The sequence below is a fragment of the Aptenodytes patagonicus genome, chromosome Z (assembly GCF_965638725.1).
Source record: "Aptenodytes patagonicus chromosome Z, bAptPat1.pri.cur, whole genome shotgun sequence".
Taxonomy (NCBI): Eukaryota; Metazoa; Chordata; class Aves; order Sphenisciformes; family Spheniscidae; genus Aptenodytes; species Aptenodytes patagonicus.
The window spans coordinates 53872762-53900533 of record NC_134982.1 but is presented as its reverse complement, the minus strand read 5'-3'; the positions used below and the strand labels follow the sequence as shown (position 1 = coordinate 53900533).

General features: G+C 40.8%; 1 protein-coding gene across 2 annotated transcripts in view; it reads left to right on the top strand.

The window, feature by feature from the left end:
- Positions 1 to 2261: 2261 nt before the first annotated feature.
- The window catches only part of SLC12A2 (solute carrier family 12 member 2), a 63997-nt gene continuing 38486 nt past the window's right edge, over positions 2262 to 27772 (top strand). For both annotated transcript variants that reach the window (XM_076363373.1, XM_076363372.1), the window contains exons 1-6: positions 2262 to 2840; positions 20319 to 20438; positions 22426 to 22501; positions 23136 to 23231; positions 25068 to 25207; positions 26800 to 26910. In XM_076363373.1, the coding sequence (XP_076219488.1) occupies positions 2286 to 2840; positions 20319 to 20438; positions 22426 to 22501; positions 23136 to 23231; positions 25068 to 25207; positions 26800 to 26910 (1098 nt within the window). In that variant the 5' untranslated portion in view covers positions 2262 to 2285. The remainder of the gene's footprint in view (positions 2841 to 20318; positions 20439 to 22425; positions 22502 to 23135; positions 23232 to 25067; positions 25208 to 26799; positions 26911 to 27772) is intronic.

Genomic DNA, 27772 nt, shown 5'->3' with positions numbered 1-27772 from the left:
GTGCACATATCCCTAAAATTGAAATACTTCTTCCTCTAAGTAACTGCTAAGAAAAAGAAAGCTTTGTTTTATAACTCCTGTCCTTTTCTGTTAGATTATGTCACCAAGTTTGTTGTTAATTTAAATAAAACAGCAGAGAAGCGGTGAGCTAGAAAACAGACATTGGCACTCAGAGTTTGCTAGACAGTGGGGAAAAATATGCAAAACTGCACATCATTAGGAAAAAAGATTTGGAACCAGGAAGTACCAACCAAAATGTTTTTGAAAAATATAGGTGCCATTGCTTCAGAGGACTAACTAAAATGAATGTTTGCTTGATGATTTTTAGCAACTAAGGTAAAATTGTTTTGGCAACCATTGCCCAACTCTCCTGCTGTTCTGTGAGCATTCTGTGACCTTCAAGTATAAAGACAATAAAAATACATGATGAAAAATTGTTGGTGGATCTCTTTCCAATTTCTTACTATGGAAGCAGAAGGATTTTACTTACGTCTGAGGTTTCTTTTTCACAGCCTCAGAGCTAACCTCCCATGCTTTAATGGATTATCCAGACACTTATGTTCCACTAAAAGCAGGGAGGCAGAACGATTGCATTTTTTAAATAAAAGAACTAACCATGTATACTTTTGGAGAAAGAATACAATTTAAAGAGAACAGGGGCGAAGAATTGCAACACAGGACACAGAAAAAAAGACTTATTAGCGACATTAGATCTATTACGCCAGGAGAAAATTATTTTTACAGCACACTCGGAAAAGATCTGGAGGCTGGAAGGTGAAAACAGCGCTCTAACGACCACCTACTTTCGCTCTCTTCGTTTATTCCTCCTTCAAGGCAGCCGTGGGCAAACATTCCTGCGCATCCCCGGCACTTAGCGGGCCACGCTTACCCGCCGACACACATCTCATCTTTGCACCTACTCATCCAAGCCGTGCATCCGGACCCTTTACGCCCTCCCGTGAAGGAGCAGCTAGGTGGCGTACGGCAAAGATCAAGACGAGGCGGCTCAAAGCGGGACTGGGGGTTTTGCGGGGTTGTGAGCAGGCGAGGGGCCGGCGGGCGGGACAGAGCCAGCCACAGCGGCGGTGGCCCCCCGGCGGCCCCAGGGCTGCCCGGGCCTCGGAGCCCCGCGGCGGCCTAGCCTCCATCCCGCCGACCGTCCCCCGCCCGCGAAGCGCTTCGGGCAGCGGCCGGGGACGAGGAGGAGAGCGAACAGCCCCCTCGCCCGCCATGTGCGGCCGGCCGCTCCTCCTGCCGCGACGCCGCGAGCGGTCGGGGGGCTGCTGGGCTCCCGACGCGGTGGGGCGCCGAGCAGAGCAGCGGGGCGCCGAGCGGGGCAGGGGGGCGCGCAAGCGTCCTCGCAGCCCGCGAAGCCGGCGCGGCCCGCGCATCCCCCGGCGCTCCTCTCGCGAGATGTGGCGGCGGCCGGAGGGCTAACAGGCTTTGACAGGCGGGCGGGCGCCGGGGCGCCGCGACCCCCGCCGCGGGCCAGGCCCTCCCCGGGGTGGATGCGGCGGCGGCCATAGTTTGGGCGGGGGGGAGCCGCCGCCGCCCTCCCCGCGAGCGCCGCCGGCGGGCCGGGGAGCTGCTCCCGCCGCCGCAGCCGCGAGCGGGCGGGGCCTGGGGAGCAGGCGGCGCCGGCGGCCCCCCGCATCTCGCCTCCGCCCGAGCGGGGAAGCCAGCGGGCGCGGCGAGCCGGCGCTGGCCGGTTCGCGTCCAAGTTCCTGCCTCCGCCGAGCGGGGATCAGGTGGAGCGGCCGGAGGGCGGGGGCGGGGAGGCGGAGGGCACCGGGGGGCCGTTTCCTTCCCGGCGCCGCCGCCCCGCGCCGGCCGCGGGCCCCGCGCCGCTCCCTTCTGCTGAAGCCCCGGTGGGCTCGCCCGGCGCGGCCGCTCCTCCCCGCGTGGCACTGTCAGAGCGGCGGGCGGCGCCTTCGCGTAGCGGGCGCGCTCGGGGGAAGGCGAGCGGGGGCGGAGGGAGAGAACGGCCGGTGCCGAGCGAGAGGGCGGCGGCGGGGCCGGGGCCGCGTCCCCGTCCCGCTGAGGGGGCGCGCGGCGGGGGCGGGGGGGGGGGGGAGAGGAGGAGGCGGTGGCCGCACCGGCGGCATCATCACCTGGCGCTGCGGCGGGGGGGCGGGGCGGGGCGCGCGGCGCCTGGCGTTGTCTGCGGCGCGCTGCAGCCCCGGGCGCTGGTTGGCGGTTTAAAGCAGCGGAGCCGCCGCCGCGAGGGGCGTTCAGAGCAGCCGGGGCCGCCGCTGCGCGCAGTGCTCGATCGGCAAGAGGCGGGCATGGAGGGCAAGCAGCGGCTGCCGCCGCCCGGCCCCGCCGTGCCGGGGGCCGCGGGCGAGGAGGAGGGCAAGGATGCGGCGGGCAGCGGTGCGCTGGGCAGACCGTTGGGTCCCACGCCGAGCCAGAGCCGCTTCCAGGTGGACCTGGTGGCCGAGGGCGCCGGCCGCCCGGCCGAGGAGCCCCGCAAGGCGAGCGGGGAGTGCGGGGCGGCGGGGAAGGGCAGCGAGGAAGCCAAGGGCAGGTTTCGGGTGAACTTCGTGGACCCGTCGGCCGGCGACGAGAGCCCCGGCGAGCCGGGGGGCGGCAGCTCGGAGGGCGGCAATGTCAGCTTCCAGAACGGCGGCGACACGGTGCTGAGCGAGGGCAGCCTCCACTCCGGCGGGCACCACCACTACTACTACGACACCCACACCAACACCTACTACCTGCGCACCTTCGGCCACAACACCATGGACGCCGTGCCCCGCATCGACCACTACCGTCACACGGCCGCCGACCTGGGCGAGAAGCTCATCCGGCCCAGCCTGGCCGAGCTGCACGATGAGCTGGACAAGGTGAGCGGCCGCCGCGTACCCCCCGGGCCGCCTCCGCGCCGGGCGGGGAGCGGCCCCGGGCCCCGCGTTGTGCCCCCGCCGGGGCCGCCCTCGTCGCTTGTGCGCCTCGGGGCGTGCGGGCGCTCGGTGCGTGTCGGCAGTGGTGGGAGGAAAAAGCTAAAAGCTCGCAGGGCCTCGAGGAGGCGCAAACAGAGCGAATACATCGGGTCGCTTGTGTCTTTCTTTTCCTTTTTTTTCATGACGCAGTGGGGCTTCCCCCTCCCCCCATTTGTGGGAGATGGTCCCGATGGTGAGAGGTAGTTACAGCTGTAGGTCTGCGAGTCAAATGTTTTCTCCATAACCGGGAGAGGCTCTGTTACAGACACAGTGGTTTTTCACTTCTGGTCCATCTCGCCTTCAACAGATAGGGAATTCGGGATCTGTGAGAGGTATTAGCCTGGGAAGGAGAATGAAAATGTTTGGGAGAGATGCTAAAAAAAATAAATAAGGATGCACTTGCTTTTAGTAGCGACGGGAGGTTTGTCTCCCAAACAGCTGAAAATGCATGCCTCTCCCTGTGCACGCAGTGCCGAACCAAACCGCCTTCTGGTGTGATGCTGAAGGCTGCACAGATACAGCTGAGGCACCTTCTCCTTAAGGAGCCTTTTCAGTCGTGCTGAGTAGCCCTGCATGTGAGGGTGTCGTGACCAAGGCTTCAAAAATTTTGAAGCTGTGTGTGTCAAGCTTTTATTATTTTGGCCTAGTCAGTATGTTATTGGAGACAAGTTACAGTGAAAGCTTATTTGCATTGTAGGCTGTCTTTATTAAAAGACAAGCTTTAGCTGAACCTGGAATTAATTTGATGTATTTTTTAGATCATGATTAAAATGTTAAACTATAATGACTAAACTAAAGCCAGATCAAACTATTGCAATGCTGTTTTCTTCCAGTCTGAAAATTGCCTCTTGGTATTTGTGCGCTAAGAAGCCCATGTTCTAGTGGGCTTTTTTGCCGGGTTTAGGAAAATACAGGAACATGTGGGCCACATCCTAATGAAGTGAAGCATAGTCTCTTTCCACAACTCTTTTTGTCCCGTCTTTCACTCCTTATAGGTGGAGTTCTGTGAGAAAATGTATGTTCTTTTGAGACTGTCCTCTTTCACACCATTATTAGGCAGCTCAGTGCGTTTGCACTGATCTGTGGATTTTTTTGGGGGGTGTGGTGATTCCTTAAGTGTGTTTTTTGGAATTGACTCTTCATCTGTTCTGATAGAGATAATTGTTTGGTGTGCTATAGAGATACTTCCTTGCAACATCTAAGATTAGATATCAAAATAATTACTAATAGTAACAGCAAATTACTCTTTGCCTTTCAGGTCCCCTCCTGATGGAGTTAAATGGTGTTCTGTAGTCTGATTCTAAGTTAGTATGGAATGGAAGCTGGCCATTACTGTCTTGTGCATGGAGTTAGATATGGTATAAATAAACCACATAATATATGTGAAAACACACTGATTTCCCCCGCCACTCCAGTTTCTGATTCCTGGTCCATGATGGGATGACCAGGTCGTTACATACACTGTTCTGTAAGCAGAATATTACTTGAATTTCTAAGCTTGGCAGGTAGGTTTTCAGTGTGTTTATATTGCAGCAGTCAAGAAAGCTCTTTATGACACCATTAAGACATTTCGGTGTGGAATCTAACTTATTCTGGAACTATAGTTTCTAAAAGTGTAATTTCTTCATATTTCATTACAAAGCATGGCAAGCAGTTTTCTTGGTAGGTTGTAGCATAGAGGAGCTGTAGACAACCTAATTACATGATCATTATCAGAACAGTTTCATTGTGAGCATTAATTGACTCAAATTATTCTCAAATGTCATGAATTTGTTCTGCAGAGTGGTTAGGTGTCTATGTGAAGATTTTTTTAAAGTGATGTCCTGTCTGCTGTTGTTGCCTGCTCCCCCCCCGAAAAAAAGAAGATGGGGGATGGAATATGCAATTTCAGTTACATTTGATACTATACCTAAGTTAATTTTAAAAACTTTCATGGTATAAACTTCAGAAGTTAAGTTTCAACATAGTAACTCAGATGTTCTGCCACAGGATGTTTCATTTCCAAAGCAATTAATGTGTTAGCAAGCATTTAGGCTTAAATGATGAAGAAGGGAAGCAATTATTTTTGCTTCAGACTTAGCAAAACAGTTTGCAAGATAAAGTTGAGAACACAAAAACTTTTAATAAGGGTGTGTCATTGGATACCTACATTTTTCCCAATCTCTGGAGTATAAAATATACCATATCTATGATTATGTATTTGATTTCTGGCCACAGAGTGCTGATAACTTTTAAATCATGATGGTGCTGTACTTTTGTATGAAAGATGTTCACAAAGCTGTTGTGCTTTTTTCACTGTGTTTCAGGGGGCTTATTGTCTCCATTCCCAAAGTGACTTCAGTTCCTGCTGACTAACAGTAATGGTCTCCAGTGTTGAATAATACTATGCATTAAAGAAGATATTTCAGTGACTTCTAAGAACTTGAAAAATTAAGCTCACTCTTTAGCTGTGGTTTTTGTACTAACTTAAGTTGTCCAGCATGTATGTCAAAGACTTAGTAGGGCAGCTGGTATAAACACCCTAGTACCATTACATAAAATTTGCACTACATAAAGACCTACTGTTATGTCCCTGCTTCCTGACCCAGTGCATCAAGGTTGGCAGTTATTTTGTGTTAAGACTGATCCAAAAATGTGTTCACCAGCAATGTGGTTCACTGCTTTGAATGTAGCAATTTTGTCTTGCAGTTAATGTTTGTGTTATTCTTTTTTCCTTTTAAAAGGTAAGTAAATTTTGTGAGGCAGTGTTACAGTAATGTTGATGCTAGTGCCAATTATAGAACAGATTATTTTTCCTTAGTTTTGTTTACAAACTTCATATGTCTAATGCTTCTACTGATTCTGTTCTCCCAGAAAAGCACTGTTTGAGGAAGATGCATGTACACGTACAGAAGGGTTACCTTTTGACGAGGGTTTGTGTTGTGGTCCTGGTAGGATAGGTGTCTGACCACCTCAGGTTTCATGTGGTCATTTCAATAGTGGCTTTCCTGGTAGAACAGAAAGGGATTGTTCTTGAAACTGGTTGTGGAAACATGGCTGGGTGATGCTACAGTACTCTGAAGTGGATGAATTGCTTACTACTGATCTTAGTCTATCATGTTAAATTTCAAGTGAGGGGTCTTGTCTTCATATATCATTGGCTGCAGATAGCCAAGGTGATCAATCTCTTGCTTACCCTATTGGTGTGCATTAATCTTACTCTGCTTTAGAGTGATGGTAGAGGTAATTTGGATGCTGTTACAGTTGCTAATCTCATAGGTAAGGTGATGCTTTGCAGGAGCATTAGTGTCCAGAGATGTAGAGGTGAGAGGATGGTTATTAACGAAGAGGTGTTAGGGAAACGGCATACCACGGTACATAGGTTTTTGTTGTAGTCGCAGTGGTACCCCCTGCCCTCTCGAGTGGATCTGCCTTCAGACAGTAGGAAGATGAAAAGTGTCCTAGCTTCTCTTAATTTTTTTTTTTCTATCTTAACAATTTAGAATATTTGTTTTGCCTAGGTCAGCTGCATCTGTAAGCAAAGCTATAACCTGCAGAAGACATTCCATCTGCCTTTATGTCTTCGTCAATGTAAAAATTACCGTGCCATAATGTCATAGACCTTATGGTTCTGAAGGTGAATACTTTTAAAGTATTCAGAATTGGACTGTGTTTAGTAATCCACTACTATGCATTAATTTATAGTTTTTCTGTATAGCATTGCCTTAATTGGAGAGCTTAGTTTTTTTGAAGAACAAACTTCACAGGATGTGAGTGATTCTGATTTGATATGTCTTTTGTGCCGTCATTTACAGCTGTGGTTAAGTAGATGTTAGGTGAACCAAGCCCTCTACTGGTAGCTTTCTTCTGTTGTTTCTTAAATACTTGCTGAGAGTACTAGTTGGTTCCCTTGACAGGCTAGAAGGTGGTGATCGCAGAGGAAGATCTTTACACCACCCCCAGCCCAAATTAAAAAATGAAACAAAAAAACCCAAAGGCATTTAAAACCACGTGTGTTTTGCTTCCTCCCACACAGAAATCCATGCACCTGTCCTCTGAATTTGGAGACAGAAGTAAGAAAGAAGACATTACTGATAGTCTTGATGCACAATTGAGGGTGGTTTGTTTTTTGTTTGTTTTTACTCAAGTTGGATGACTCTAATTTTTTTAAACTATCTTTCTGGCTTTGATTTGTATTTTCTTGAACACTGCAGTTTTTCCTCTTATGTGATAACTTAAACATTTTAACTTAAGCCCAGTGAAAAGGCTGCGTATGGCACTGCTTTTTAACAAAGAATGTATTCTCTCTTGAAAATGTTAAACAACTGCTGCACCTCTAACATTTGTTCATACTTTTTTTTTTCAGTTCTTGGTTTGTGTCTGCTTAGCCTGTAAAGAAAACGGAGCTCAGCTAAAGACACATAAAAGGTTTAAAGGTTATTATGGATGATTCTAGGCTATCAAGTTAGCTGACCATGTTGTCTTTAAAAACTGCTTCCTCCCCTCTCCTTCTGCCGGAAGACTGAGACCCTCTTGCAGATAATTTTTGTTGTACTACCTTGCTGAATCTTGCTTACAATCAGTAGGTCTCTTAGTTCTCGAGCCAGTGTAATTTAATTCAGATAGCTTCTTTTCCTTCTTGCTCTCCTTTATATTTGTACAGAGAACGTTGAATTTTCCTTCTGAACTTCATTGTACTAAAATTAAACGAGAAACTCTTCTAGTCTTGGTCTCTGTGCTCTTGGACATACTAGAAGCTTTTAATTTGTAACTGTTCTCATTCATCATTCTTGAAAAATGGTGAGCTCAATGCACCTGTACTCGGATGAGGCTTTACTAGCATTGTGCAAAGTGCTGTTTTTATGCTTTTTCAATCTGTGTGGAGAATCCTCACTTGGTTATCCTGATACTCCATTACCACCCTCTTCATGAAGGGAAAATAAATAATATTCTGCTCTGTTTGCAGCAGTAAATCATATTAGTCCTCCAGGGTTTGTATTTTATAAGGACCATGTGTATTTCATAATTTTACATTGCTTGATGCTTCAACCTGTCTTATCTGATCGTTGTGATAAGTCTTTAGTCCAGAACACCTATGGAATACTGAAACCCTTGAACTGTCTTGAGCAAACTGCTAATACTGTTCTTACTACTCTGTTTTTGTTTTGTTCCTGAGAAGCTGGAAATAACTGAGTGCTGTTAACAGGTTATAGTTTGACAGCACAAGTGTGGGCTGCTGCTGAAAGGGATAAACTTTGTGCTCTCTCTTGTGGTGATGTTTGTATTTTTGAGTTGGATCTGGGAACTGATCTGGTTTACAGAAAGCAAACACCCCCCAGCTGCAAAATCTTGCTGGTGAGTCAGTTCCCTGATCCAGTACACCAGTGGTCTCCACAGTCTTTCGACTGCACGCTCTTACCAATAAAAAAAATTTTTGAGCATGCACCCCTAATAAAGGTATATTTATTTACCTATAAATTATATACATGTAGTACTGTACTAATGTTGTGTATGGTACAAAATAAAAATTAAAAGATAAGATAAAGATGAAATAAACACTTTCAGAAATCTTTTTGTACTTTATTAACACTACAAAAAATATTTTCTTCCCGCAGTCCCAATGGACTGTCCTGTGCACTGCTTGGAAGACCACTGCAATGTACTATGAACCCCTTGAGTGCTCATGTCAGAAGAAAAGGCATTGTAATTTACCAGAAGAGCACAACTAGGGAAGGAAGGAAGGAGTGCCTGTTTGGAGGAGCTTCGGGTTTGTTTGTTTTTTTTTTTTTAATAAACCAATCTTAGCTGACATATTGTCAGTATCAATGACTAGTTCAAGACCAGAACCTGAAAGAATAGCAATAACTTCTCTCCAGCTGGGCAGCTTTTCTTTCAGCACAAGCTATTTCAGAACTGATTAAAAAGGAAGGTGGTGCAGAGTTAATCTTCAGATTAACTTTTTCCCTTTTGGTACTGCATTTGATTAGACCTCAGATGATTTTCATTCTTGAAGAACATTCTTGCAGAGGAGGAGGTTGGCAAGATCAGTATCTTGGAGTAATTCAAACCAGTGTACTACATCTTCTGTTGCATCCTTCAGATTTTTTCCTAAAGCCCCATATAATATTCATACAGAACAACCACAAACTCATTTCTCCCCCGCCTTTTGGTACAGGTAATAGCAATCACAATATGATCACTTGTTCACTAGTAAGAATTTTTTTAAATAGTTGACTTAGAATTGTTTGCCTTTCAGTATTTTGGAAGCTATCCAGTTTTTGCAGCTTGAGCACATGGAATGTCTTTGATTTATTTCTACAGTTCAGCATGCTGGTTAGGCCTGATAAACTTAACAAAATTTCTTTTTATGCATTAAAAACTAACTAAGATGCATTATCTGTGCCTGATAAACTTAACTGACTTAAGGGTGCGGTAATTAAAAAAAAGTAATAAAATTCCATTTTAACAAGGAAGCTTATCTCTTGCCTCTTCATTTTGCTAGTTAACTTTCCTTCTTCAAATGAACTGCTTCTATTTCAGATTATTCAGGGTTGTTTGTTTTGTTTTTTTTTTTTAATTCAGAGAAAATAGTAATGTCTGTTTCAGCTGTAGAGAAACTGTGATGCTAGGTTAATGTTTCAGCTTACTCTGAGGGTTTACATGGTAGAGAGACTCCTAAGACTATTCTGAGTGATACTGCTCTTCAGCTGTAAGCAGTTTGGCAACTTGGTTTGAATGCAGTGCTGTGACAGTGCAAGTAAGTGCTGCGCTGCATGAAGGTACCAGCTCTGCTCGGTGTTGGCTCAGGGGCTGTGCCTGTAGCTGTATCCAGCACTTCATGGCATGACGTTAAAAATTCAGGCAGTACTTAATTGATTTTTTTAAAGATTATTTCAATGGGCTGTTTAGCCTATTGTAAGACAACAGGTTAAACGTAGTAAGTTCATGAAAAATTACACTTAGAACTAGACTTCTAATTAAAATGGGAAGTTTATTAAGGTCACTGCTTGTGTGGTACACTTGCTTCCCATCCACCATCTCTTGAATGGAAAGTACATCATTCTGTTTTGCAGAAGTGGATGAAAACTGATAGGTGTTAAGAGCAAGAATGCTTCAAATTAACCTTTTTTTTGGGGTGGAGTATAGAAGAAGACTTGGGGAATTTGTTGTGTTGAAAACCAAGTTCTTCAGCAAGGCTGAAACCGATTCTCTTTTGTACTTATTTACAGAACATTGTATTTCTCAGACTATACTTGAATATGCAAAACTGCTATGCAAGAGGCTTGCTAATAGGATTTAATTCAGCTCGTACACAACTAAATGCTGCATCTCCTTCATTCTGGAGAACAAGTAAATTATATGAAACACTTAAAAGGTCTATAACCATTAGAGATGTATCAGGGTTATGTTTTTCAGATAATCAAGTGAAAACTACCTGTGTTCAGAGCCTGGATCTCTTTTCCTGAGAAGTGTTATTTCTCTTTTCATACCAATGGATATCAAAGGGAGTATGACGGTCAATGCACAGTAATGAATAATAACTTTAATAACCATTCACAGTACAGTGGTTCTTCTGGAAAGGATCAAATACATGGGTGCAGTAAGGAAACTAGTAGTTTGATTCTGGAGAGGGCAGGAAAGGAGTCATCCATCAAAACCAGAACTGAGGTGTACTCCTGAGGTGTGAAGTAAACTACATGTATTTCTTCCTCTTAAGCTGGATGGATTGGTTGCCCCTACACTTGTGCAGGAAGTCGTGCCTCCGTTTTTGTAACTAGATGTTAATGGTGCAATTTCCTGTTAACTAGAAGAGGTGGAGAGACTGGCAAAGGAAGCTTGGGGTTTTTTTTACGGTGGCAGACCGTGTTGACTGTCATTCCTTGACAGGAAGGCCTGACTTTGCCTACAATATTTCTGGGAGTGCAGAACATAAGCACTGTGGGTCTACCATGGGGTAGCCACACTGCATAGCTGCTGAACAGAGGTCTTTTCTCATTTGTCTCTAATTCTCATGATCAGCTTGCTCAGAGTATTCATATCATCTGTGCTTATGGGGGGATGTATGAATCAAGGTGTGAAGATATAGAGAGTTTTCTCTATCTTGATGCTTTTGCAAAATGCTCTTGTTCTTTGAGTAATGTTTTTGGTATGGAGGAAAAAAATACTATTTATATTTCAGACAGGATACCACTCTTGCATACCTGCAGATGCCAACAAAACTTTGCTGCCATATCACATGTAAAAACTACTTGAAAGGATTCCATCTGGTCGTATCATACTGGCTGCAGGCTTTCAAATCTCAGCCCTTGCATGTCTATCTAGACTTCAGTGCTTTCCTCTGGAATTTTTCTTCTGTAAATATGGCTAGTCCTTCTGTTAGGTATGCAGAGATTTGAATCTGAACTTCCTATGCTGATGTTATGACAACTAGATCAAATGGTGTTGACACTGTCACTGTTTCCAGAGGCACTGATTAGTAATCTACCTTGAGAGAGACCTTATTTTGATGTGATGCTTAGGAAAGCATTGAAACTTTTTTTTGCTTGTAACGGGCTGAAAACTCAAAATTCCTGGTGATGCGGTAGAGAAAGCAGGTAGAGGAAGGGATGAGATCACCCTTGGAATATTACGCAATGTTCTAATGCCTGGATTACTTAAGTGACATGACAAGTTAGTGGCTGTGGAATACTGCTACAACAATCATCAAGATCAGTCCAGGACCAGATTCTGTCTATTTTCAGCAATTAAAGTACTCTTAAGTATGGGCAGTTTTGCTGTTCCTTCATTTCTGAATTGATTCCAGACCTTTTCCTTCAGGCAAAAGTCTACCAGATTGCAATTTGTATCCATCCCGTATTAGGAGGGGGGGATCATAATTGCCTTCTTAAAGAGAAAAGTCCATAGCCTTCATGTGGTTAGTAAGATCAGTCAAAAAAAAATTGCATGCAGGTAAGATGTTAAGTGGTGGTGAGCTTTATAAACAAGGCTCCTATCTATTCTTTGTAAGTATACCACCTTGCAAGAACAATGATTTACTCCTAAGCGGAAATCAATTGCCTGAGTAAGTTTCTTGATTAGCTAGTCTTGCTAGCCTGGTTAATACATCACACTACTTGTAAGAGTTGGGAGGAAGAATGGATGACTGTCTATCCCTTTTAAAGAATTAAACTAAAAATGGCTTTTAAAATCAGAAAAAAAAAAAACCACACACAAAAAAAATACTGTTTAATGTTTCTCTGTTAAAAGCGGTATTGAGTTGCAAGACACTGAAATACAAGCTGATGGCAGAAACATGTAGCTGGCTAATTCTTCAGTTGACGTGTTAATTGTAACTATAAATTTCTTCTGTTTAAAATTGTTCTGCTGTAATCAAAGTACAACAGACTTTAATTTCAGCTTAAGATAACAGTAACGTTCTGTGTTTGATGCAATCTCTTTTAAAATCTTTGGAAGTGGATGCCAAAAGCATTTGCTGCTATATTTTAAATTGGTAACTGTAGAGAAGGTAATATAGCCAAAGTGCTTAAGTTTTGGTCTCTTGGCTGCAAACCTGAAAAGGATTTCCTTTGATTGAGGCAAGTAACCAATGGTTGAAGCTGTTCATGTTTGATTCCAAGGAATCAGGAGTTTTAAGAACAGGTCATGTTTTATCTGGGTAATTTATCTCCTGTTGCTGTAGGTAACTGCTGGGTGCCATTTGATGGGTTAGTAGGCTTTTTTTAGGTTATGACTGTAAAGACACTGGAACCACAGTATAGCAGCAGCATTTTACATGTGCCTCAAACAAGGACTGGGAATTACAAATTCTGTTAGCAAATTTGCTATAATTCATTCCTGGTTTAAAACCAAGCAGTAAAGTACCTAATATGACTGCTGAATTTTCTGAACTGCCGTCAACAGCTAGTCATTGCACAGTGACTAGCAATGTTCCCTGAAAGTTTGTGGTTTTTGAGTTTGTTTTTTAAAGAAAATGCTAAGAAGGTGTTTAGGCAGACTGGGATGTCTCGAACATGTCTTCTGCCATGTTTTCTTTTGTATGTGCTCCCTGACTGGTTTTTTTCCACTGGTAGCAATACTAATCGCTCAAGCTTCCCATCTAACTCCTGAAAAACTTGAACACCTGAATCTGTTTTGCTAACTTGCCAAGTTTACTTTTAACTAAAGCATTATCAGGAATTTGTAAACTGTTCTAGGTGTCTGTGGAAGCTACTCTCTTTACGAGTAGCAATCTTTTTAAGTGAAAGGTAACTGTGTTCACTTGGATTATCAACCTGTTTGAAGCACTCAAGAATCAGACTATTACATCTGTTGGTAAGATGTAAATTAGTGATGTAATTAAGATGTAGAAGGTGATAACCTACTTGCAGGTTTAGAATTTGCACTTTCACTGCTCTTTCATCAGAATGAGGGCTATTATGAAGCATTAATCAAGAGTTGGGCATGCTAGTTCTTAGTTTCCACGCTAACTCATGATAACCCTATCACCATCCTTATCCCAGCAGAGGACTGGTAAGGAAGAACTAGAACTGCATGCAGTATTTAAAGTTCAGGTGTACTACAGATTTTTTTTTTCCTTGATTTACTCATTACAGAATTATTTTTCTGTTTTTATAATCTTTTCAACTATTACTGTGTAACAAGTTGATAGTTTTCTGAAAGTATTTAGGGTAGGCCAGAAAAAGACTTCTTTTAAGGATAGTGAGAGACGTAGACAGCATATGGTTTTTTCCTTATTACTTTGCATTCATAGGCATTGAATTTCAGTTGTGTTAATTTCCAGTTCCTAGGTGTAACAAGATTATTCTGCATTGTTTTATAGGTCTAAATAGCAAATTGCCTTTCTTAAGAAGTAACTGTTTTAGTCAGGTTTGGATATTGATATTTACTGTACAGTTGTGGGGTTTTAATGGGAGGGAGGCTTAGGTAAATTTGTTGTGGCATAAATGAAAGCAATGAGGTTATCTAACAAAGCTTTAGGGTTAGCACTTCTGAAACAGATCAGTGTAGAGAAGAAAATAGCTGTTTGTCAACAACAGTATTGCTAGTGTTACTAGTTTACAAAGTAAACTGTCCATGCCAGTGCTGGCTGTTCTTTAAGAGAGTGTTACGTAGAGTAAGATACTGTAAAAGTAATTACCTACAATACTTACTCCCTTTTAAAGCTGTTTATTTCCCTTACAAAAAACACTTGAAAACTGTCAGACCTGGCAGAGGTGTTTTTCAAACTCAGTATTAAAAACTTGCTGTGATTTGTAGTTAGTCTACAGAGCAAAGTTAACAACAGTATCACAGCCATTTTGAACAGTGGTTGGTTGAAAAAAATGGTTACAAACAATAGACAGTTTCAGCAGATCAAGTCGAAGACTGGTGAGAACTTACTTTTCCTCTTGCATATTTAAGTACTGAAATAGTTTGTATTCTCAGTCAGACAATCAAATTTGAGACTTTTCTTGATAAAGTTAGTCACAGGACTCTCTTGTGTCCCTGGACAACAATATGCTTAAAACCATTCCATAGAGATTTAGACAATTTGGGAAGGAAACTCAGTGTTCTTGGTTTCTTTTGCTACTGGTTAGATAAAAGCATTAAAACATAAAAACAACTTATCAAAGACACTTAGGCCCAAACTGGGAATTTTATGACTGCAAATGTTAGCATGCTGCAAAAGCAGTGTTTAAAGAACAGATGTGTTTGGTACAGTTTAGTGTCCTGCAGTCAACATTTAATAGTTGGCTTATTCTTTGGTAGTACAGTATCACACTTAAATATATTTGTACCACTACAAACTGTTTGCAAAAGTTGTCACTGTTGCATCAGAGGTAAACACCTATGTCAGCAGCATTATTCTATGCAGTTATTCTATGCATACAATACATCTAGCACTTTCTAAACCTTTTATTCAGATCATTAGAAATGTCACAGGTGAGGTGGGAGGAAGAATCCAAAAGTTCATTCCAGAAGGGAAAGTGGAAGGCTTACTCATCCAAGAAAAGATTTGTAGTGTTTAAAAATCATGGGAAGTGTTAGCAACTTCTGGGGCAAAATGTTTAGTAATTCTGCTGCTGTTGGATAACTTTCTTTAATCTGTCATTTTTATTTCATCCACATTCTGGCTAAAGTACGTTTGAATTAGAAAAGCAAAAACAGATGTTCCTAAGCTTTTCTTCTGTGTCTGTTCTGAGCTGTGTTTACTCTGAAAATCTTCTGTACTGTCAAGTTTTGTACTTAAGTAGCCATAGTCTTAACTGTGTGCAGCTATAGAGTTGGGCTATTTAGGAGTGTAATCTCTACAAGTAACGATTCTTCCACTGTTGAGACAATTGGCATGCTACATCTGGATCAATATATTTTATCGGTTGCTTCCTTCCACAAAAAAGAATTTCTTAAAAATGGCGATGCCTATAAAGTTAACCTTTGGGAGATGGAAACCAGAAATTGTTGTGGTAAGGTGTAGTGAACAGCTTGGCAATAACGCTGGAAGCTGCAGCGAAGGTGTGCAGAAGATGTGTGCAAGTCTCTTGTGAAGAAGGGTTCCACTGTCGTGATGATTGCTGCAAACACCTCTAACCATAAAAGCTCCTAGCAGGTAAAAGCATGATCCTGTTGTTGAGGCTTCGACTGCAGCTGGTGAGGACAGAGAGCCATTGCTGTACAGAATTGTTCTGTCGGTACCTCTGTTGGTGAGAGACGGTTCTCAGGTGGCTTCCCTTATTTCCTGTCCTCAGTAAGCGTGTTAAATGATGAGAGCGCTATGCTCGGTGTCAGAATATGTAAGTACAAAGCAGTTTTAAATGTAAGCAGCTGTTCTCTTGATTAAATGTAGTGGAATGCCATTTTTCTATTTCCTTGCAGAAATTGGAGCTTGAAAAGATGAGGCTCTTGATTTTTCTTTAACATTTTGGTAGTATTAGCTATTTAAACCAGCTTCAGTACTGTACCCTACTAAGACAAGAAAAAGCTATTGTTGTGAAGCCTTTCTAAGGAATTTGTATGAGGAGAAGCCTATACTATATGGCATGTGCTAAACCTGTAACTGGTCAAACTTGAGAGATGGAAAAAGCAGTTAAATGTGCTAGTCTCAGGTGCTTCTTTGGCCTCCTCTCTTTGCACAAGGGTAATGGCAATAGGAAGGATTAGCTAAAGAAGTTACTACTTGGGACATGCCAAATCAGGCAGACTGCAAAGAAAGTGGTCTGCCTGAAGAACCACTATGTGGTTTTAGATACAAACTTGCTGTTTGTCCTGTCCTTTACTTGGGGCTTCCATGTTGTGATACTTGAAAAAAAGCAAGAGCAGAAGAGTTCATGTGTGTTTATTCTGGTACCACCTCATACAGTTCAACATAGCTTACGTATGTTGCCTTTAAGATGGCATCTAGATAAATTCACCACAAATAAATGTGCTCCATGACATGTACCACTGTCAAGAACTCTCAGTAAAACTAAATAGCAATTTTTACTGATGAGAAACTTTTCCATGCACCAGTGTATTTCAAGCTGTGTGTGAAAAATCTCAGATCTCTTCTGGCTAACAAGTCTTTTCTCATTATTAATCCACTTCTAATAAATGCAGAGGCTATTCACAATTGGCACAAATAACTTACAGTTATGATCCAGTACTGGAGATGAAATAGTAGATTATCTGTACTTTTCTGTGCACTGTGGTACAGCAGTGGAAATTTCTGTGTAGGAACAGAACTTAACTGTTTCTCAGTTAAATTCCTATCAGTGTATGATAGAATTGACAATCTGTAAATGTGTCTTATTTCTCCTTTAACAGTGCAAGTGAACACCGTAACTCTGAGTGTTCTTTGGACTGATTAGATAAAAGACACTATTTTGATTAAAAAGTTGGGTTAATAAGAGCATTTCTCATCTGAAATGCTAAAACTTTCTCTTTTCTTTCCCCTTTTGTTACACCCCCTCCAAATCCACAGTGTGTTAGTGTTTTTTACTGTTTATGAAGATCTTATCGTACATGTATTGCTGTTCTAAAATAGTGCTAGTGCGTCTTTTTCCATTCAGTGTGTGACTTGAGTAGAAGCATTGTTTCCTCATGAGCACAAGCATGAAAAATACTACACCTGCTTTATTTACAGCTGAGACCACAGTGGTGCTTTCTTAATTTCACATTAAAGGGCTGAACTTGGAGCCTTGTGTAGTGGAATTCTTTTGTGCCCACAGTCTGTAATATCTGTTCTCACTGGTGCTTTATGGGGCACCCACTAGCACTGGTAACCAGCAATAACCTTTCAGTTATTACATTTTGCATGTGCTTCAAAATATTTTCCTAAGAATATTGCATAGTGTGGAGAGACAAGACATACAGAACAAAACTTTCTTGTGTTCGTAGTGTGCATATCTTGGAGCTGATCCGGTAACTGGTAACTCAAAATATCAGTTGCAAGCCATTATGTCTTTCCCAGAATACAACAGGCTGAGCTATGGGCTTGTTGGAGCACTACAGTAAAATGCGTAGCTATCACATGATGGTTGAGGCTGGAAGTGACCTCTGGAGGTCATCTTGTCGATGTGTGCAGGTTCTACCAATACCTGGCCAGCCATGGTCATATGCTGAAGTCTATAATTGTCTCTTACACTAGACACTAGGATATTCTCCACCTTCTCCTAAAACCTAAACGTGCAGCAAACAAAAACTTCTGGCTTGTTTAAAAAAAAAAAGTGGTGTCACTCAGTATTACAGCATTAACTAGTTTAGTTGCGTATAATGTTTCAGTATTTTGGGACATGAAGGTACAGATTTCTTCTAGCCCTTCCTTGATCCTCCCTGGCCAGTCTTTTCAAAGAACAATTTTATTGCTTCTTACTAGAGACATGTCATGCCTTTTTGTAATACCAGAAGATCTTATCAAATGTTGGCAGTTTTCTTGGCCAAAGCATAAAAACTGCTTAGATACATAAATGTGACTCCCTTTATGCAACGCCTTAAAATGGAGTTTGTTGAAAGTATAATGTGATGCTTTTCTGTGAGAAATAGGAATGGATTTTATATGAAGGAATAATAATACACAGTTACACTTTTGCATGCTTGATTGGAGGTTTTGTTGTCATGGTTGTGAACATGTTTATTAATCCGTCCGTCCTTTTAATATATCTTTTTTTTTTCTTTTCCCTCCCCACTTCTGAAGGTGGGTGGGGGAGAAGCCGGGAGAAACTTCTGGTAAGCGCTGCTGGATACAGCAGAATCTGATGAGGGAGACGTTAATACCTAGAAAGAGTTTTGAGGTTTATTGCTGCATTTCTAGGAAAGATATCTGAAGGATGTGTACTCAAGGGTATTGGAGCAGGGCAGTATGTAGGCTCATTCTTTTCTGTTGTGAGCTTCAGGTGTGTCCAAATTGGGTGAGGGGCCTGATTAGAGGGCCTTCCATGTCTTCAGTTCTGGTTTAGGCAGGTCAACATAGCAAATGAGTGGCTTGTAGCTGTGTGTATTAAATTAAAACGAGTTAATTATTATTCTACTTCTTGATATAGAGATGCTAGAGTTAATTCTATGTAAAATCTTAAATGTCGCAGCATGGTAATTCTCTTTTTTGGTCCTCACTGTTCTTCTTACCACTCTAAATGGATCACACACCACTTCTTGCTTGATTTGGTTTAAGTTTGAGTACCTGAATACAAATAACCAGCAAATCAATAAATTCATCTGATCAAAGGCTGGCAAATCTCCCGAGAAGTTACAGCCATTAGTTCTCTTCTGTACAGAAGAGCTGCAGTTCAGCAAACTGGGTAATTCCCAGTTATGTTTCTTTTTGTCCTCTGTTCAATGTACGTAACACATTATATACATATATACACACACACAAAAAAATATATGTGTATATACAACATACATATCTATCTTTTTTCCTAATCCCTTCTGGAGACAAGAAAACCTACTTTTTAAGAAAGCTGTCTGTTAAAGGTAATGATCTGCAAACTGATCATGATTCTGCCTACTGGTGGAAAGCTAATGTCATACAGGATTGCCAGACGTGTTGCAGGTGCACCTGTTTTTATGAGAATTTCTTCATGCAGAGTTAGTGAGAGAAGCACTGACATGAATCTGTGCTAATGACCTTTGGATAAGGTTGATGTAATCTGATTTTTTTTTATCTCTTTGTATGTTTACTGCTGATTGTAAAGGGATATGGATGACACCTTTCATAAGTGACAGTTCTATAAATATTTCCTCTGGACTCTGCTGATGGTACATTTGGTATTAATGTATCAGGAGGAGGAGGAATTTAATAAAGTATCTCACATTAAACTTCCTTACTGTGACCCTTCAGCACAGAACATACTTCTTGAAAGCATAATTTGGGTCCAGTCTATTTTGTATCTTATTTAGCGAATGGGAATTTTGCCCTTTACCTCATTGGGATTGAACCTCTAATTGCTTAAATGTTTTCTAAGCACTCTGGGATGCAGGCTGCTTCACAAATACTGCTTTAGCTGGTTTGTTGAATAGTATTCTCTGAATGGTATTCAGGGTCTTTCTAGTATATTCATTGTTTATACTTGTTGCCTTGGATAACTAACATACTTTGCTTAGAGTGCTTCCTGCAGATTTCTTACAGCAAGTTGAGTTTAAACGTCTAGGTGTTTTTGCCTGACTTTGGCAAAACAAAACTGCCTCTTGAAAAACAAGCATGCAACAAGTATGTGTATATACACAAACATTTTTAATATATATCCAACAGTTAAGATTTCTGCATTGTAAGGCTGAGAGTTGAATGGTAAAGAAAAGCCACAAGCTGGTCTTTGTCCATGGGCCTGATGTTTTCCGTGTCTGTCATTCTTCCCTTTTAAACAGGGAAGAGTGTTTGGGAAGAGACTTCTCTTCCCTCCTTCTCCCTGAAATACCACTCTCCCACCCTCCTTTCTAGCAGCATCACCCTACAATGAATAGTTTGCAGGGGAGTGAATAATTTATTTCCTGAAAAATTGATCAAATGACAGCTAAGTCTGAACTACAGGAAATGCTATAGCTGAGACTAGTTACTTGTGGTAGGACAGTATACACTTTCAGATTAAGAAATAAAACTTCCTGTGCTGTAGGAGTCGCTGCATTTGAAATCTTGTAGCTCTTTTTCTAAAAGACCAGATGTTTGTTTCTTACGGCTGTAGAACTGGTTCGTAAAAATATTTATTACTCTGACTGCTAACAGTTTGCTCTAACTGAAGCAGAATACCAAGTCATCTGTGTAAGTTTGTTTTATATTCCTTGAAATCTGTGAGATGTGCCTCATGCAAGGAACATAAAAGAAAAGCTTAAAACTTCTGACGTGTCATTATTTAATTTTTCTGTTTGCACAAGTAGACGGGTTTTTTTTACAACATGAGTATCAAATGCCCTCTCTACTCTGTTAATCACATAAAAGATAAACTTTTTTTTCCCAAGGAGCCCTTTGAAGATGGCTATGCAAATGGTGAGGAAGGCACACCAGCTGGGGAAGCAGCTGCCACTTATACACCTGATAGCAAAGGGGTGGTCAAGTTCGGCTGGATAAAAGGTGTATTGGTAAGTTTGATGTAATGTACTTCAGTTTCTTACTGATATGGTCTTTCTAATAACCTTCTGTTTTGAAAGGGATTGTGACAGTGCTGAATAAAGAAAAGATTGTATCTATGAGAGATGTGAAAAATGCCATAATTTTAGGAAGGGTTGCTTTTACTTTTACTGAATTTTAAGGAAGTAAATACTTCAGGAATTCAAGTTTTGAAGGGATCATGGTTTCTTAGCACAGGTTTTACAGTTTTGAAGTTGCATAATTTCCAAGAAGGAAAAAGATTATGTAAATATTCATATGTACTAGAAAAATTACATATGACTCAAGTGACAGACAAATGCAAATGGAGAGAATACACTTAATGTGTGTTCACTTTGGATCTGTAAAGTTTTGGACTGAAGTGTTAGAAAACTTGATTTTTATTTATTTATTTTTAGAAAAGCAAAAAATACTGTGTTGAGGGAAGCACCTACCTGTATATGGCAAAACTTGACCAGGATTAAGTATTTAAATTTTGTTGAACCTGTTACAAAAAGTCATCTTAAGCTGTGGAAGTCTTAACACTAAATACAATATAGTCATGGTGGAAAAAACTTGAGTCTGTCCCCATTTGGAGCAGTGAAAAACTAAGGGTGACATGGGGGATTTTATTACAAGTACATATTAATTTGTTTTTAATATTTTGTCAAAGAGAAACCATGATTAGTACGTACTCTCCAAAGTGATAAGAATTTATAGTGATGGCTACAAATGCAACAGTTGGTTAAAACATGCTGAACTTGAGTACTCAGAATACCTAACCAGTTCAGCAAGCTTCCACTGTGTATTAGCAACTTCCTTAAAAGTCCTGAAGTAGCCATATACTCTACCTTGGGAGACACAGTGCCTGTGGAAGCTGTGAAACAGGTATTACGGACTTCTATTGATGTACCCCAACCAAGGACAGACTTGTTCATTTTAAAGCAGGTATGAAGCTGACTTTCAATTTCTCCAAACCCAAATTCTGTATTGCACTATTTTTGTAAGCAACAATTCTAAGTATTAAAGAGTTATGGGATAAATGTTGCTGACCATTTTCTTCCAAAGCCTATTTAAAAGTTTCAAGGAAGATGATCTTCTTTTCAGTGGTTTGAAAGTTGCAGTTAGTGTTTCCTAGTAGGCATAAGCTGCCTGGGTGAATGTTTCCAGCTCAGGTGATTTACATTTTGCAAAATAATTTTTAAAATCTCAGAAAACTTTACTTTTGTGGTTTGGAGAGGTCTTTGTCTCCCTTCTAGTCCTAATGACCAGCTAGACTTTTTTGTAGGATTGATACCGTACTCTTTAGGTAAGAGAGAGACCTAAGACCTGCTGTTAGACTTCTGTCTAAATTCTGTGCAGTGCAAACTCTATTTTATTGAGGACTAAGAGTTTAAAATACACGGATTAAAAAACCAAACGCCCCTCCCCCCCGCCATCCTGTTAGTGTGCAGCTGTGTTGTGAGATAGAAAAGTTCTAGGACTGGGAAGTTGGGGGGGGTTGTTTGTTTGGTTTTTTTTTTAAATTTTAAAAATTTTAAAAAAGAATATATTATTTACTAGGGTATTGCTTTGCATTTTTTGGAGGAGACTTGTGGGAGATCTGAACGGGGGTTGTAGACTTCACAATCATTGTACTTTTAGTTGTGTATTCTGTAGTACGAATTTTGGATCCTAAAGGTTGGGGTCTAAATTATTTTTATTGATTGGTCAAGACATACTACAAGTGTCAGATATTGAAGTACTGTAACTTTATCTATGTTCAAGGTAGTAACTTGTTAATCATATTTAGGTTCCCTTTTTTTTTTATCAAACCTAAACTTGATTAATGAAAAAAATCTATTCTTGTGAAATAATTTGAAAAGTGGTGAGGGAAGACTGCAAGATAATTTTGACAACATTAAAAACTGAAATGAAGAGTTAGTGAAAATGACTGCAGATGTAAGACCTAACCTATGCAAAATTTCTGTTTTATCTTAGGTACGATGTATGTTAAATATTTGGGGTGTGATGCTCTTCATCAGACTATCATGGATTGTAGGACAAGCTGGGATAGGTATGCGTACTAATGCTATAATTTTATTTCAGTGACTTTTAAATGTGATCCAAAAGAGGTGTTGATCCTGAGCTTACACTTCAAACAGGTAGAAAATGACCTCAATATTGCCAGTTTTTTAGGTAATTTACCCTTATCAGAACTTTAAGCAGTATAAAGTGACTTAGACTTTTTCATTTAGCAGTAAGGTATGTAATTTAAAATTGACATTTACAAGTTTTCAGTGAACTGTAGAGATAAACTTTTAATTTCGGGTTATTAAAATCTGCGTATAGACTGTGTAGTATATAAACAGTTTTCTTCAAAGGCTTAACTTAGTATTGGACTTACTTATTATTGGATTAGATTGGAGAAAATCTATCATCTGCAAAAGGCATGTGTTTCCTTGAAGCTCTAGGATACAGCTTTCACCCTGCTGATTAAAGAGAACATTTATCCAGTTTTGTTTGTATCCTGGAAACTTCTCTGTACAAAAGGAGAGTGAAGAAGCCTTTTGCTTGAATGTGCAGGACCACACACAGTAAATTTGTGTTGTATTTGCAAGACTAATTCTTTAAACCACGTTAAGTTGAAGATTTGTACATTTTAATACTGCTGGACTTACACCTTCTTTTTCCTCCTCTTTTTCCAAAAGGTCTGTCTGTCTTGGTTATTGGAATGGCCACTGTTGTGACAACTATTACAGGACTGTCTACTTCAGCAATAGCCACAAATGGGTTTGTAAGAGGAGGTAAACCTACTTTCATAAAGTTTTTAAAGCTTTCATCACTTTGATGCATACACCTTAAGCACGGAACCTCTAATTTATTTTCCTTTTTTTTAGCATCAGGAAAAAAAACAGTATGGATGAAATGTAGGGAAGAGTTAGTTTTCTGAGGAACAGAGTCTTCCCTGTGTTCTGTATTTGACTAAGCAGTCATGTAATTAATGAAAAGTCAATAAGTAGCCTACTAATTTGATTTGACTAGTGGCTTACTTTTCCACTGTGGAAGAAACATTATCTATTCTTAATTTTTGGAATACAAACATTGTTAGAGATACATATCCAGGAATGAATAGTGTCTTAATATTCTCCTGCATCTGCACTGGTTGGTTAAGAATGTGTGTGTGTTCATGTCCTGAAATAAAACTTAATAATGAAAAAATACATCCTATAAAAGGATAAGCTATATCTATATGAGAGCATACAAAAGAACATGTTCTATTGTGATTTTTTTATACACAAAAGAAATTCTCCAAATTCTTGATTATCTCCAGCTTTCCTGAGGGTGATGGTTTTCATTCTCTTTCATGGTTTATGTGCTGTTGTCAGCAATTCCTGCAAAATAGTTTTGTATGTGGTTGGTGCTTTTGACATGCTCAAACCGCTTCATGACATTACAAGACTGCAACTAGTAGAAAATGCAGTGGAATCAAAATAGAAGCTTCTAAAATTCTCTTGATTACGAATGAAGAGAAAAACCTCACTATCACAAAGTAAACAGACCCAACGGGAAGGATCAGCTATAAATCTTAGCATTATGTGAAACTTAATTTCTAAATGCCCTTTCTTTTTTAAATTGCATTATACATATCAAATTTTCCTGTTCTTATGAGAGCCATTTTTTTTTTGAGTTACTCTTGCAAAATAATATGTCATTAGAAAATTTGAAGTGCTGAATGGGAAGAACTGTAGAATAAAATCACAGTTGTTCCTATGAAAATCTTACATTACAGTAATATTTTTCTTATGTTAACATTCTCATTTGCAAAGTATGTCAAAGCTGGGTACCTACATATGTTTTGCACAAGAACTGTAATGTAGTGAAATTAAGGATTTCCTGTTGCAAATTTTTAATGTGCACTCAATTACTTCAGACTGGAGCTGGAGGATTTTGTTGCTTCTAGAAAGCTTAGCCTTAAATTGGAGGAATGTGCCTTTGCTACATTTTTTTTAGTTTTACTCCTCTCTAATGCTGTAGGTACTCAGTTTTCCATTTGTCACATGTGGTGTTTGAGATGTTGTATTTGTCAATGTCAAAAATACAAAATAGGTTCTGAAAAATAGTGGCCATGTGATTGTTCTGAGAGTCCCATTGGAGGGCAGAAAATTCCCTTAACAACAGAACTTTAAGAAACAGGTCACGGAGGTTTCGAACTTGAGTGGGTTTATTACAGTCTACTTTGCCAGCTTCTTGAGCTATAGCTAATGAAAATGTGTAATAGTAGAACTATGCACAAATGCTTTGAGTAGTTTGAAGTAAAAAGCCCAGTAATACTGCTGCTTGTGTTTTACAATTTGTTTTTTAACCATAGAACTGGTTGCATAGCTGAATAATAAGATGTGGTGCATGAGTTAGGTGATTATTTCCAACTGTTGTCTTTTCTTAAAAATTTGAAATGTATTCCTGAAACTTCAGCATGCCTATCCCTAAAATACTGAGTTTTGGGTTATTTTCTAATACATCAGGGAAGATGCAAGAATAAATAGCATCTTGTTCATGTCAACTTTAAATTGCTGATGACTGTCTATTCTTAGGCTTTTTCATGTAGTGGGTTTTTTTTGTCTTGTCTTTTTTTCTTTCAGGAGGAGCATATTACTTAATTTCCAGAAGTCTGGGGCCAGAGTTTGGTGGTGCCATAGGTCTGATTTTTGCATTTGCCAATGCTGTTGCAGTGGCAATGTATGTTGTTGGCTTTGCAGAGACAGTTGTGGAGCTGCTCAAGGTATATGGATGATAGTGGTTATATTGATTATACTGTCCTTTTATGCAAGTTTGAGCTGTCATCTAATCATAGAATGGTTTGGGTTGGAAGGGACCTCTAAAGGTCATCTAGTCCAACCCCCCTGCCATGGGCAGGGACATCTTCAACTAGATCAGGTTGCTCAGAGCCCCCTCCAACCTGACCTGGAATGTTGCCAGGGATGGGGCATCCACCACCTCTCTGGGCAACCTGTGCCACTCTTTCACCACCCTCAGCGTAAAAAATTTCTTCCTTCTATCTAGTCTAAATATACCCTCTTTTAGTTTAAAATCATTACCCCTTGTCCTCTTGCTACAAGCCCTGTTAAAGAGTCTGTCCCCATCTTTCTTAAAAGCCCCCTTTAAGTATTGAAAGGCAGCCATAAGGTCTCCCCAGAGCCTTCTCTTCTCCAGCCTGAACAACACCAACTCTCTCAGCCTTTCTTCATAGGAGAGGTGTTCCATCCCCCTGATCATTTTCGTGGCCCTCTTCTGGACCCGCTCCAACAGGTCCGTGTCTTTCTTATGCTGAGGGCTCCAGAGCTGGAGGCAGTACTCCAGGTGGGGTCTCACCAGAGCAGAGTAGAGGGGCAGAATCCCCTCCCTCGACCTGCTGGCCACGCTGCTGGTGATGCAGCCCAGGATACAATTGGCCTTCTGGGCTGCGAGTGCACATTGCTGGCTCACGTCCAGCTTTTCATCCACCAGTACCCCCAAGTCCTTCTGGGCAGGGCTGCTCTCAATCCCTTCATCCCGCAGCCTGTGTTGATAGTGGGGGTTGCCCTGACCAGTTCAAAGACATGGAATGAGGTACAAGCTTGCTACTGATATATCAGTAAAATAATACTGTAATTAAGTAGCTTTTTGGTAAAAAACAAATTATTAATGGTGTCAAATGGAAACTTCCCACACTGTTTATCTACCTGAAAAAATAAATTGTATAATTTGTGGTAAAGTCCAAGCTGGCTGTTGAGAAGAGTGGCAGTACAGGTACATGATGCAGAATCATAACTCGTTAATGCCGAGATTCTTATTAGTGAACTGTTTCTTGTAAGTGACAGTTGTTTATATTAAGCTCATTTTCAAAGGAGTTCTGCTTATTAAAAACAATTCCTTAAGTTAAACACAACCAAGTATTACTTGTCTGTTGGATTTTTTGATTAAATGTAATACTGAGAAGAACCCAACCATACTTTTTGTAGGTGGGAGGAAATTTGGAATACATTAAAAGAATTAAGAGTAATAGTGAACAACAAGTAAAATACATGTATAGGTGCAAGGTGGTAGCAGTTGCCTTGCTGATTAATCTAATTCTCTGGCAGTTGAAGACAGGCCATTCTCTCTGGGAATGGGCTATGAATAGGAATGATAATTTCCATTTAGAAGATTCAGTGATTTAAAGCAAGGCAAAAACCAAATTACTTGTGTCCATACAGGGAATTTAAAATGAGTAAATTTGTGGTATAGAGGTTAACTCTATTAATAAATTAGAGTCAATAAAATGCTATTCTGCAGTAGGGAAGATAAGTACTTGATAAAGTATATGACTGTTTTTTTGTTTGTTTGTTTTGTTAGGAAAATGGGACATTGATGGTTGATGAAATGAATGATATCAGAATCATAGGGGCTATCACAGTGGTTATATTGCTGGGTATTTCCGTTGCTGGAATGGAATGGGAAGCAAAAGTAAGGAACTGTCACTTTTTCTTTTCTTCTCTGCTTCATAATTTTTACTCCATTTTCTACCTCAGCTGTTTGGTTTATTTTTAATATATTTAGTGCACTCAGTATTGTATGTATGGTATGTTACAAGTCAGTGGACAGTTTTTATGTAATAGCTCTTTGTCTAGCACTAGCATGTGCAGGTCTGGACAGCATTTCAGACCTTAGATGACTTTGCTCCACTGGAAGCTTAAGCATCTATCACAACCTAAAAACCAGCATAATCTACTCTTAATGACACTGTCAAGCAGGTTAACGGTATTGCCCTCTTCTGGGCGACTACAGCACAACAAGGAAAGGTAAGAGCACTAGCATGGGAATTTTCCCTCACTGGGAACTTCAGATGAGCTCCGTGGATGGAAAATAGAGGGCTGGAGCTGAAGCCAATCTAAAGTTGTGTAGTTTCTGCTAACTCAAAACCAGTATTCTTACCTTCCCTTCAACTCTCTTCTGGTTTTGTTTTCACTTGGAAACAGCCAGACAGTGTGATGCAGTCACTAGGCCTAGCATTGAGGAGGGTTGTGAACATTGGTGGTGATGAATGTGTAGGAGGGGGAACCTACTTTCCTCATCTTGTTGTGGCTGCACAATCTTAGGTCAACTCTGATTGTGGAAACAAACACGTACGGATCCTAGGATACCGTAATATAAAGATTGCCTTACTAGTTTTGTGCTCTGCATTACTAGGCAGTGTAGCTTGCTCAGTGTTTCTTGCACCTGGTAGGCTTTTTCTGAACATCTGTCCATAGTGTGCTCAAAAATAAGAGCCTCACTTGGTCTCCCTTCCCATTTGATATTTTGTTCGCAATAGCTCCTATTTTCTGCA